We start from the raw sequence: 13172 nt of genomic DNA, 5'->3' as shown, positions 1-13172 counted from the left end.
TCTCTACAGTAAAAGATCTTCAGGAGGAATCTCCTTTCCTGATCTCGAGCTGTACTATAGAGCAACAATACTACAAACTACATGGTACTGGCATAGAAACAGAATGGTGTATCAATGGAACCGAATAGAAGACCCTGACATAAATCCACACACTTCCGGATACCTGATTTTTTACAAAGATGCCAAAACCATTCAATGGAGAAAAGACAGCATCTTCAACAAATGGTGCTGGTCTAACTGGATGTCTACAAGTAGAAAAATGCAAATAGATCCATACTTATCACCCTGCACAAAACTAAAGTCCAAGTGGATCAAAGACCTCAACATAAAACCAGACACACTAAACCTCTTAGAAAAAAAAAATGGGGAAGAGTCTTGAACTCATTGGCACAGGAGACAACTTCCTGAACAGAACACCAACAGCAAAGGCTTTAAGAGTAACAATCAATAAATGGGACCTCATGAAACTGAAAAGCTTCTGTAAAGCAAAGGACATTGTCATCAGAACAAAACAACTGCCTACAGATTGGGAAAGGATCTTCACCAACCCTATATCTAACAGAGGACTAATATTTAGTATATATAAAGAACTAAAGAAGTTAAACAGCAAAAAAAAAGTCAAGTAATCCAATTAAAAAATGGAGTACAGAGCTAAACAGAGAATTCTCAGTAGAGGAATATCGAATGGCAGAGAAACACTCAAAGAAATGCTCAACCTCATTAGCCATCAGGGAAATGAAAATCAAAATGACCCTAAGATTTAACCTTACACCCACCAGATTTACTATTGATTTTTATGGTATAAGGATCTTTCAGCTTGGTAGCAACATAATCATTTGAGACAGGTAAAATGAAACAAATCGCCATGGGTAGCATCTTCCTGGACACTCGTTCTTTAAAACAATCTTAAAAGATTCTGAGTGGCTTGTGACTGAGGGTAAGCTGGTGGTTTACTTGGGAGTAAATAATGGAAGTCGGTGAATCTGTGAAACCAGTCTTTGGGGCTGCCTTTTCTGTGATTAGACAGATGATTGGACATCTGCTTTTCCTGGGAACTGGGTTTTTTGATACATCCTCAGAACTCCTTTGCACTAAGCTCCCACCTTTAAACAGTGTGAGCTGTTTCAGCCTATGACCATTTCCTTTCTGTGATTTTCATATCTTCAGAGATTAAAGACAAGATTACCCACTTACACACATTCTCTAAATATTCCCAACAAACCTTGAATAACAGATACTAAGTGATAAACTTGAGAGGGAATTGGTAGATATGAGCAGGGTTGGAAGGAGGAGACAGGGATGGGCTAGAATTTTGTAGAAAATAAAAGAGCTCTTAATGTTTACTATTAATCCACAGATTATGACAGTGGTTATTATTTAACCTATTACCACACCAATAAAGGACACAGACACCTGATAGATTTTTAATCATTTTTTCCCACCTAGGGCTAGCCACATATTTACCACCTAAACTACCTTGTAATCTTCCAGTTTCATATCTCATGCTATTTGCTCCAATCATTCCTATCTGGGCTATTTTGCATCCAAAACAATATAAGTATTTGTACATGCCTTCCATCTGGGATACTTCTCTCCAGCCATATTGATCCTCAGAGTAAATTCCTCCTGGACACAGGGTTTTTTTTTTATGCTAACCCATGGCAGTCTGCCTTCTCCTCTCTACCTGTCTCTCCCATCTCCTCTCTTGAACCTTATGCATTATAAGTAGAAGACTTCAAGATACCTCTCTCACCATTGGACAGATCATTGAGATGACAAAGGGCTAATACCCAGAATATGTAAAGAACTCAAGAAGTTAAAAAGCAACAAATCAAATAATCCAATTAAAAAATGGGGTATAGAGCTTAGCAGACTTTTCAATTAAAGAATACCGAATTGCAAAGAAACACTTAAAGAAATGCTGATCATACTTAGTCATCAGGGAAATGCAAATCAAAACAACCCTAAGATTTCACCTTACACCCATCAGAATGGCTGAGATCAAAAACTCAAGGGATGCTGGATGTTGGAGAGGATATGGAGAAGGGGGAATCCTCCTCCATTGCTGGTGGGAATGTAAACTTATACAACCACTTTGGAAATCAATCTGGTGCTTTCTCAGACAACTAGGAAAAGCGCTTCCTCAAGATCCAGCCATACCACTCCTAGGCATATATCCAAAACATGCTCAAGTACACAAAAAGAACATTTGCTCAACCATTTTTATAGCAGCTTTATTCGTAATAGTCAGAACCCGAAAACAACCCAGATATCCCTCAACTGAGGAATGGATACAAAAATTGTGGTACATTTACAATGGAATACTACCCAGCAATTAAAAACAGGGAAATCATGACATTTGCAGGCAAATGGTAGGATCTAGAAAAGATCATCCTGAGTGAGGTATCCCAGAAGGAGAAAGAGACATGGTATATACTCACTTCTAAGTAGATATTAAGCATATACTATAGGATAAGCATATTAAATCTGTATACCTAAAGAAGCTAAGCAAGAATGAGGACCCTGGGTAAGATGATCAAACATCACTCACAAAGACAAATAAGATGGACATTGGAACAAGGAGAAAACAGGAAACAGGATAGGAGCCTACCACAGAGGGCCTCTGGGAGACTCTATCTAGCAAGTGTATCAAAGCAGATGCTGAGACTCATAACCAAACTTTGGGCAGTGTGCAGGAAGTCTTATGAAAGAAAGGAGAGATAGTAAGACTTGAGGAGATAGTAGTTCTACAAGGAGAGCAACAGATCCAAAAAATCTGGGCACAGGGGTCTTTTCTGAGACTGATACTCCAGCCAAGGACCATTCATGGATATAACCTAGAACTTCTGCTCAGATGTAGCCCATGGCAGCTTAGTAGCCAAGTGGTTGCCCTAGAAAGGGGAACAGGGACTGTCTCTGACATGAACTCAGTGGCTGGTTGTTTGATCACCTCCCTGTGAGGGAGAAGCAGCCCTGCCAGGCCACAGAGGAAGATAATGCAGCCAGTCCTGATGAGACCTGATGGGTCAAATGGAAGAGGAGGAGGAGGACCTCCCCTGTCAGTGGAATTGGGGAGGGGCATGGAAGGAGATGAGGGAGAGAGCGTGGGATTGGGATGGAATGAGTGAATAAACTGTAATTAATATAAAAATAAAATTAAAAAATAAATGATGTTATGAATCAAATTGGACCTAACAGATATCTACAGAATATTCCATCCAAAGACAAAAGAATATACGTTCCTCTCAGTACCTCATGGAACATTCTCCAAAATTGACCACCAATCAATTGACACCAATTGATACCAATCAAGCCTCAAGAAATAAAAGAAAATTGAGATAACATCTTGTATTCTATCAGACTGCCATGGATTAAAGTTAGACTTCAATAACAAAAGAAACAATAGAATGCCTACAAACCTATGGAAACTGAACAGCTCCCTACTGAATAACTACTGGGTCAGGAAGGAAATAAATAAAGAAATTAAAGGCTTTCTAGAATTCAATGAAAATGAAGGCACAACATACCCAAACTTATGGTACAGAATGAAAGCAGTGATAAGAGGAAAGTTCACAGTGCTAAGCACCTTCATTAAAAAAGTGTAGAGAGCTCATACTAATTACTTAACAGCTCACCTGAAAGCTCCAGGAAAAAAAAAAGTGAACACACTCAAAAGCAGTCAACGGCAGGAAATAATGAAACTCAGGGCTGAAATCAATAACCTAGAGGACAATATTGAGAATCAACAAAATCAAGAGCTGAATCTTTGAGAAAATCAACAAGATATACAAACTAACTAAAAGACACAGAGAGAGTATTCAAATTAATAAAATCAGATATGAAAAGGGGGATGTAATAATAGACACTGATGAAATTAAAAAACCTGTAAACCAAAAACTTGGAAAATATAAATGAAGTGGATGATTTTCTTGATAGATACCACTTATCAAAGTTAAATAAAGATCAGGATAACAATTTTAATAAACCTACAACTCCTAAGGAATTAGAAGCAGTCATTAAAAGCCTCCCAACCAAAAAGAGCCCTGGACCAGATGGTTTTCCCACAGAATTATATCAGATATTCAAAGACCTAATACCAATACTCTGAATACTATTCCACATAATAGAAACAAAAGAAACTTTGCCAAACTTGTTCATTGAAGACATAGTCACTCTGATCCCTAAACCACACAAAGACCCAACAAAGAAAGAGAATTTTAGACCAATCTCTCTTATGAACATTGATACAAAAACACTCAATAAAATATTTGCAAATCAATTCTGGGAAGACATCAAAAATATCATCCACCGTGATCAGGTAGGCTTCATCTCACGAATTCAGGGATGGTACAAAATATGAAAATCCATCAATGTATCCACCAAATAAATAAACTGAAAGAAAAAACATATGAAAAGGCCTTAGGCAAAATTTAGCACCAATTCATGTTTAAAGTCTTAGAAAGATCAGGAAAACAAAGCAATATACACAATACAGGCAATAGACAGCAAGCCACAGCCAACATCAAGTTAGACGAAGAGAAACTTACAGTGTTCCCACTAAAGTCAGGGACAAGACAAGGCTGCTCACTCTCACCAGATCTCTTCAGTAGAGTACTTGAATTTCCAGCTAGAGCAATAAGACAAGTAAAGGAGTCAAGGGAATCATATCAGAAGAAAAGAAGTCAAAGTATTGTTATTCATAGATGATATGATAGCATACATAAGTGACCCCAACATTCTACCAGGAAACTCCCATCATTGACAAACACTTTCAGCAAAGTGTCTGGATACAAAACTAACTCAGAAAAGTCAGTAGCCTTCTTTTATACAAGCAACAAAAGGGTTGAGAAAGTAGAGACACAACACCCTTCACAATATCAACAAATAGTATAAAATACCTTGGTGTAACTCTAACCAAGCAAGTGAAAGACCTATATGACAAGAACTTCAAGTCTTGAAGAAAGAAATTGAAGAAGATTTTAGAAGATAGAAAGATTTCCCATGTACCTGGATTGGTAGGATTAACATAGTGAAAATGGCCAACCTGACAAAAGCCATCTACATATTCAATGCAATTCCCATCAAAATTTCAATTCAATTCTTTACAGACCTGGAAAGAGCAACCAATAACTTCATATGGAAAAATAAAAGACTCAAAATAGACAAAACAATTCTATACAATAAAAGAACTTCTGGATGTTTCAACATCCCTGCTCTACTACAGAAAAATAGTAATAAAAACTGCATGGTATTGGCATAGATACAGACAGTTTGATCAATGGAAGTGAACTGAAGACTCAGAAATAAGCCCACATATGGGCACTTGATTTTTTACAAAGAAGTCAAAACTATACAATGGAATAAAAGAAAGCATCTTCAACAAATGGTGCTGTTTTAACTGGATTTCTCCATACAAATACACCATATTTATCACCCTGCACGAAACTCAAGTCCAAATGGATCAAAGTCTTTGACATAAAACCATAAAATCAGAGACTCTAAACCTATTTGAAGACAAAATGGGGGGAAAGTCTGGAACTCATTGGCATAGGAGAAAATTTCCTGACCAGAACACCAACATCACAGGCTCAGAGATCAATAATTAATAAATGGAATCTCATGAAACTGAGAAGCTTCCATAAGTCAAAGGACACCATCAATAGACAAAAAATGCAGCTTACAGATTGGGAAAGACTTCAGCAAACCTACATCAGACAGAGGGCTAATGTCTAAAATATACAAAGAACTTAAGAAATTAAACATCAACAAATCAAATAATCCAATTTTTAAAAATGAGTTACAGAGCTAAACTGAGAATTCACAACAGAGAACTCTCAAATGGTTGAGAAGCACTTAAAGAATGTTCAGTGTCCTTAGCCACCAGAGAAATACAAATCAAAACAGCTCTAAGCTTCCATCTTATACCAGTCAGAATGACTAAAATCAAAAACTCAAGTGACAACACATGCTGGCGAGAATATGGAGAAAGGGGAACCTTCCTCCATTGCTGGTGTAAGTGCAAACTTGTACACCCTGTCTGGTGCTTTCACAGAAAATTTGAAATCATACTACCTCAAGACCCAGCTCCTGGGTATATACATAAAAGATGTTCCACCATACAAAAACGAGATTTGCTCAACTATGTCCATAGCAGCTTTATTAGTAATAGCCAGAAACTGGAAACAACCCAGATGTCCCTCAACTTAAGAATGGATACAGAAATTGTGGTACATTTACACAATGAAATACTACTCAGCAATTAAAAACAAGGAAATCATGAAATTTGTAGGCAAATGGCTGGAACTAGAAAAGATCCTCCTAAGTGAGGTAACTCAGACCCAGAAAGATGCTTGTGGTGTGTATTCACTTATAAGCGGATATTAGACCTGTAATACAGGATAACCATACTACAATCCACATACCCAAAGAAGCTAAGTATCAAGGAGGACTAAAGGGAGGGTTCTGGAATATCACTCAAAAGGGGAAATAAAAGAGACAGCAGACGTGGATGAAGAGAGGGAACTGCGAAGGAGATGGAATATGGAGGAAAATAAGGGTGGAGATCAGGTGTGGGAGAACAGTGGTAGGAGGTGAGAGGGCTAGGAACAAGAAGGGATCTTGGTTGGAGTATCAGTCTCAGAAAAGACCCCTATGCCCAGATATTTTGGTACTGTTGCTCTCCTTGTGGAGCTCCCCAAGTCTTTCTAACTCCCCCTTTTTTCATTTGATTCCCTGTACTCTGCCCAAAGCTTGGTTAAGAGTCTCAGCATCTGCTTTGATACAATGCTAAGGTGTATCTTACCCAGGATCCTCCTTCTTGTTTAGGGAAGCTGCTTTCTTAATTACCATAAATGTGAGTGGCACTCCAGAATAGACTGTTAATGACTTTCAATGTTTCCACTTACTGTTTTATGAAATCACAGTGAATCTGTCACCTTTTGTTTGTTGTGAGGTCTGCTTAGGAATTCTTCATGTACAAAGAAGCAATACATGATAAACTGTAATTTTGTCTCAGGATGTGAAATGTTAGTCAAGTGACACCCTTCAGATGATAGTGACAGTCACTCTCATGATAAATTCATTTAGCATACTTTATGACATAACTTTAGGACATACTTGATGACAAAGACTTCCATTTAAACCTTTACTGAATTGTCACAATACTAGTCTAGCTCAAGCAGTCATGGTTTCCCTTGGAGAACTCATATGGTCATTGCGTTTCCCAAAGGCTAAGATAATATCTGAAAATAGATATTTAAGATAATGTATTTAAATTATATTTACATATTATATTTCATATAATATCTGAAAGCATATATTTAAATGCAATGATATTTTTTCTTATACTCTTTCAACAAAGAAGAAACAAAGCATGGTTCTTTCTAAAGTACGTGGCCATAAGGGATTCCCACCCCCATGAAACCAATATCACATAAAACAAATGAGATGGTCATAGCAGCCACAAATTTCCTTCAATACCACAAGAGACTTGGACAAGAGACTGTTGCCAAAGTTGTTTCCTCCTGGGTCCTGGGAGAGATGCCAAGAAGATCTTGATGCTGTATAAAGTCCTCAGATGAACAAGGACATTCACAGCTTGATGTGCCCTAGTCAAGAACATTACTCACAAGAAGGCCATGGGAGTTCTGGCCTCAGAGTGCTGGAAGATCCTGCCTGGTGCCACCATACTGGACACAAATGTGGTCCTAGTATCCAGGGACATCCTCTCATATAGCCCTGGCCATCTGCTAGAAAGCAGCAGGGTAATCTGTGTCCACTGGGTTCTTCTAGATTTAGGGAATGGCTTCCTCATAGCTATTCAATACCTGAATCTTTTCTTTGTACTTCTTCCTATTTTAGAATCAGTGAAGAATTTCTTTTCACATTCTACCCCATCAGAGGCTGCTAAGCCAAGGTAAGTGGTCCCTCTTGCAGCATCCGTAATATATAGACAGCTCTTAGCTACAGTTGTATTTAAACTGTAAGTGTTTCATGTCTTTCCATCCATCAATTACAGCAGAACAGAATGATAGTATTGTTTTCTGAAAAGAATAATAAATTAACTGTTTCCTGATGCTGGATCATAAATGAATACCCCAATGTATGACCACTGCCCTTAGATTCTTGCATGCTCCCTAGCCTCCCTATACTATAAACTCCTTGGTTTTTCTTATGTAAGTAGGTAGAGCTTGGTATTACTTACATAGCTAGATAGAGCTCAGTATATTCATCTCAATTTCTTTAAAAATTAATCATTAGCTGGTGATTTCGCTCTTCCTTTGTTGTGTTCCTATATGTCTGCTATGAGGGTGATTTCCACTAGCCCATCAACTTCTCATTTGATAACCTTGTTCTACCCAATATATCTCATATGAACAACCTAGGTGAAGTATACAGTTATTTATAATCCTCCTGACAAACATTCAGACATTATTTATTTACTGTTTTGTTTAAAGATGGCTCCTAAACTCCTTACTGCTGTGTGTGCAGTTCCAGTGATCTGGACGCTGACAATTCTCCCTTTTCCTTCCTGCCATACAACCCTTTTCTCTCAGTTTGTGAAACATACACACTGTATGCTGTTTGTGTATATGCTGGTATGCTGTGCTGTTCTCACCTCTATGCCTTTTTTCCCCCTGATACATTCGCCTGAGATAGCCCATCTTTCCCCTGATAGATTTCAGGATATATTCAGAGCTTATATTATCTCGAGAATATGAGACAGGCATCTCTATATGTTCCTTTCTGTTGTGAGTGTTTCAGGTAAAGTGTATAGTTGTATCATATCCTCATTCTATCTTCAGTGGCTTGTGCTCATAAGGAAATTTCCTAAAAGAATTATAAATTTTAAGTGTTGAAAAGTGGTGACGAGACCACTCTGACTTTGGCTGTGGGTTAGTGAGCCTCATGGTTGATGATGTGGTTCAAACAGACCTGGGCTTTGGTATAATTCTGACTGCATTCCTCTTTAATGAGGAGCTGTTGCTTTATGTGTCTGAGCTTCTGTGCCTCCTCTGGAAAATTAAAGTACTGAGCCTCTTTAACATTATCTTATGGATTAGATGCTGCACTTTATAAACTGTAGTAAGCAGACTTCCTGACCCTCTAATGAATTCTTCCTGATTTCTTCTTCCACACTGATTTCTTCTTACACTGATTTTCACGGTGTAGCAACAGGAATCTCATTTTAGCATGGGTCTCTTTCACCTCAAGTCTTCAAGTCTTAGACTCTTCTGTTCAAATGTCACATCCTCAGATGTCAGAAGTAAATCCCATTCCAGATCATATGTTGTTACTTTTAGGCTTTTAATCTTTATAAGAAAATATTTAATGTGCTTCCATTTTATCTTAAGTAATTACATATCCCCAAGACCTTATTTTTTAATAATTACAATAATAAATTTATTTTATTAAGTGCATCAAAAGAATATGTTACAAATTCCCCTTACTGTATTTGAGTTTCTTTTTTAATTTTTTTATTTATTACAATTTATTCACTTTTATTCCACCTGTAGCTCCCTCCCTCATTCCCTCCCAATCATGTGCTCTCTCCCTTTTCTCCCCCTACGCTCCTTCCCTAGTCCACTGATAGAGGAGGTTCTCATCGCCTTCCATCTGACCCTAGCCTATCAGGTCTCACCAGTACTGGTTGCATTGTCTTCCTCTGTGGCTTGGTAAGGCTGTTTCCCCCTCAGGGGGGAGGTGATCAAAGAGATAGCCACTGAGTTCATGTCAGAGACAGTCCCTGTTCCCCTTACTAGGCAAACCACTTGGACACTGAGCTGCCATGGGCTACATCTGTGCAGAGGTTTCCAGGTAATCACCGTGAATGATCCTTGGTTGCAGTACCAGTCTCAGAAAAGACCCCTGTGCCCAGATTTTTTGGTTCTGTTGGTCTCCTTGTGGCCCTCCAGTCTCCTCCAGGTCTTTCTATCTCTGCCTACTTTCATAAGATTCGCTGCACTCTGCCCAAAGTGACCCTATTTTTACCCTCACAAACTGAAAGTTCCAGGGCCCCACCTTTCTGTTTTCACCACTGACTTGGATTACAGCAGTGACACCACCCCGTTGCAATATAGATTTATCTTTACTTCTTTTCTGTTTTGTTTTTCGGGACAGAGTTTCTCTGTGAGCCCTGGGCTTTCTTTGTAGACCAGGCTGATCTCAGATTCACAGAGATATGCTTGTCTCTGCCTCCCTGGGCACAGGGATTAAAAGTGTATGCTTCCATGCCCAGCTTACCTTTACTTCTTTACTATGAAGCAAGAGCCTCTTCCACACTCATTGTCTTTAACAATTTATATAAAACACCATTTGCTTAATTTCAATTTCATTTTAATCCACAGTGACAGTCACCAAAATTGTTAGTACTCATGTCAATGGGAAAGGAAAAAAGTTTCAGAGAGGGGCATGGTTTCAAGGGCAGAGCGAAGACATGGAAAACTTGGGACTGGAATGAAGTCCAGAGACTTCACAGGGACGAGATTGATTCTCTGCATGCCTCCAATCTCTCACCCTTCAGATGGTGACAGACTCCTTCCATCTCCACTGATGGTAGAAGAAAAAGAAACGTGTGACATGTAACAGCCGCCCAGTGACAAGGAAGAAATCCCAGATTGTGAACAGGAAGGCCAGGGCATCTTTTGAAACAGGCAGCAGTTAACACAAAGTGGGTTTTGCTAGATTACTTTGGAGTTTGTGTTTGTGAAAGCAGCAGAGGATATTAGATAGCACATGGCTTTAGGCCTCAACTTGAATACGATTCTTACCCTCCCATCAGTGGAAACACAGAAATGTACTTAGTATCTCTCTAATACCACGTGATTAAAATGGATAGCATAGAAGTAAAAATGCCATGTGGGAAACTGAGTTAGTGCACATCATTATGGCACATGCGTCTGTCTAATCCAGTGGTTCTCAACCTTCTTAATCCTGCAACTCTCTAATACAGTTCCTCTTGTATACAGTTGCAGCCGTAAAACTATTTTGTTGCTACTTTATAACTGCAATATATAAAAATTATAATGTCAATATCTGACATGCAGGATATCTGATATTTGACCCCAGAAGAGTCTCAATCCATAGGTTGAGAAACCCTGAATTCTAACCTATAATATGCTATTAATAAGCAACTGTTCCTGCTACTGGTATGCAGAAAAGGCAGGGATAAAAGACATTTTCCAGACCATAGATCTAACCAAGTGATTCTTTTCTCTCAGAAAGACTAAATCCTGTGCGCTTGATATGGATGTGGAGAACCAGACACGGGTCACCAAGTTTATTCTAGTGGGGTTTCCTGGGAGCTTGAGCATGCGAGCAGCAGTGTTCCTGATGTTTCTTGTGGCCTATATTCTGACTGTTGCTGAAAACGTGATCATCATCCTGCTGGTGCAGCAGAACCGGCCACTGCACAAGCCTATGTACTTCTTTCTGGCCAACCTGTCTTTCCTGGAGACCTGGTACATTTCTGTGACTGTGCCAAAGCTCCTGTTCAGCTTCTGGTCCATGAGTAACAGCATCTCCTTCACCCACTGTATGATACAGCTTTACTTCTTCATTGCGCTTATGTGTACGGAATGTGTTCTCCTGGCTGCCATGGCCTATGACCGTTATGTGGCCATCTGCCGCCCGCTGCACTACCCCACCATCATGAGCCATGGGCTCTGTTTCCGCCTGGCTCTTGGTTCCTGGGTTATTGGCTTTGGCATCTCTTTGGCAAAGATCTACTTCATCTCTCGGCTCAGCTTCTGTGGCCCCAATGTCATCAACCACTTCTTCTGTGACATCTCTCCAGTACTTAATCTTTCCTGTACAGACATGTCCATTGCAGAGTTGGTGGACTTTGTCTTGGCTCTGGTCATCTTCCTCTTCCCACTGTCAATCACTGTTTTATCATATGGATGCATTCTGGCCACTGTGTTACGCATGCCAACAGGAAAGCAGAAAGCCTTTTCCACCTGTGCGTCCCACCTTGTTGTTGTCACCATCTTCTACTCTGCCACTATTTTCATGTATGCCCGACCCCGAGCTATCCATGCCTTCAACATGAACAAAGTTATTTCCATCTTCTATGCCATTGTCACGCCAGCCCTCAATCCTTTCATTTATTGCCTAAGGAACAGAGAGGTCAAAGAAGCTCTAAAGAAATTGATCTATTGCCAGGCTATCCGATCTGACTAGTCTGTTATGATGGATTAGAAAGAAGACTATCTTCTTTGTTATCCTATGTCCTTTCTCTTTCGATGACCTCAGTCAAGATTAATGATGTTAATATGATGTCACTATGTCCACACCAATCTTGGACACTTGTATGTATTTATGCATGAAATCTATGCTTTGAGGACGTATGTACTATGTAGATGTCTGTAGAAAAATAATTCTCTTTGACTATAACTCAGCATGGAGTTTATAAGACTGTAGATACATTAAACAAGATGTGATGTGGTACTTGTGTGACTTGCCATGATTTGGGTCCTGCAAGTCTGAACAGTTCTGAGATGAAAAGATTACACGGTGTCTTGTTTTTCCCATTAACCTGACTGGCAAAGAAAGTGGCTTCCTCAGCAATCCCATTGTCTTTGTGCCTGCAGTCAGTGTCGGTGACAGAGGAGAGAAGCCTCTTCCTCAAATCTATCCAAAACTTTTCTCTGGCACCAACTTACCAGTGTAAATACCACTCCTTAATTGGCCCTCTTTCTGCCAGCAAGAGAATGCCTTTATCCATCCGTGCGTGAATTATACATTATACAACCATATCTTGTAGTCTGATACAATTTATGCACTTGTTTCTTTCTTGAAGTCTATATTTCTCTTTAGAATATTTGTTTATATCCTCTGATGTATGACTCTAAAGTAGATGATGAATAAATCTTTGGCACAGCAATATCTAATGAGAACAAGGAAAATAATAAAGCCAGTGCAGCTGCTTGACAAAGACCCAGCAAAGCTGAGCAGAGTGATGCAGTTGTGGTTCAGTCTCACACTCTTGATCTCTATATGTCGAATGCTTGGGAGTTTTTTATTATTTGTACAACTTGGGGATATTAGATTGATGTAATTTTTTATGAATCATTTATGCCTTCTCCCAGAAGTACTGGTTCTAAGCTTTCCCAGGAATGTCCTGACTGTACTACCCCTCTGACTTTTAGGAAGATATCTTTATCTGGGCCTAC

General features: G+C 39.2%; 1 protein-coding gene across 1 annotated transcript; it reads left to right on the top strand.

Annotated features, from left to right (window-relative positions):
• Positions 1 to 7588: 7588 nt before the first annotated feature.
• On the top strand, positions 7589 to 12242 carry LOC110566491 (olfactory receptor 6B1). The gene is made up of 3 exons (XM_021664348.2): positions 7589 to 7763; positions 7861 to 7915; positions 11220 to 12242. Exon 3 carries the CDS (start codon positions 11245 to 11247, stop codon positions 12178 to 12180), a length of 936 nt encoding a protein of 311 aa, XP_021520023.1. The 5' UTR covers positions 7589 to 7763; positions 7861 to 7915; positions 11220 to 11244; the 3' UTR covers positions 12181 to 12242.
• Positions 12243 to 13172: the final 930 nt, after the last annotated feature.

This window comes from Meriones unguiculatus, chromosome 3, assembly GCF_030254825.1.
Source record: "Meriones unguiculatus strain TT.TT164.6M chromosome 3, Bangor_MerUng_6.1, whole genome shotgun sequence".
Lineage (NCBI taxonomy): Eukaryota > Metazoa > Chordata > Mammalia > Rodentia > Muridae > Meriones > Meriones unguiculatus.
This window is presented reverse-complemented; position numbering and strand designations above follow the sequence as displayed.

Excerpts from the sequence above, each read along its gene's own strand:
- LOC110566491 (XM_021664348.2), top strand. The coding sequence starts at position 11,245 with ATGGATGTGGAGAACCAGACACGGGTCACCAAGTTTATTCTAGTGGGG.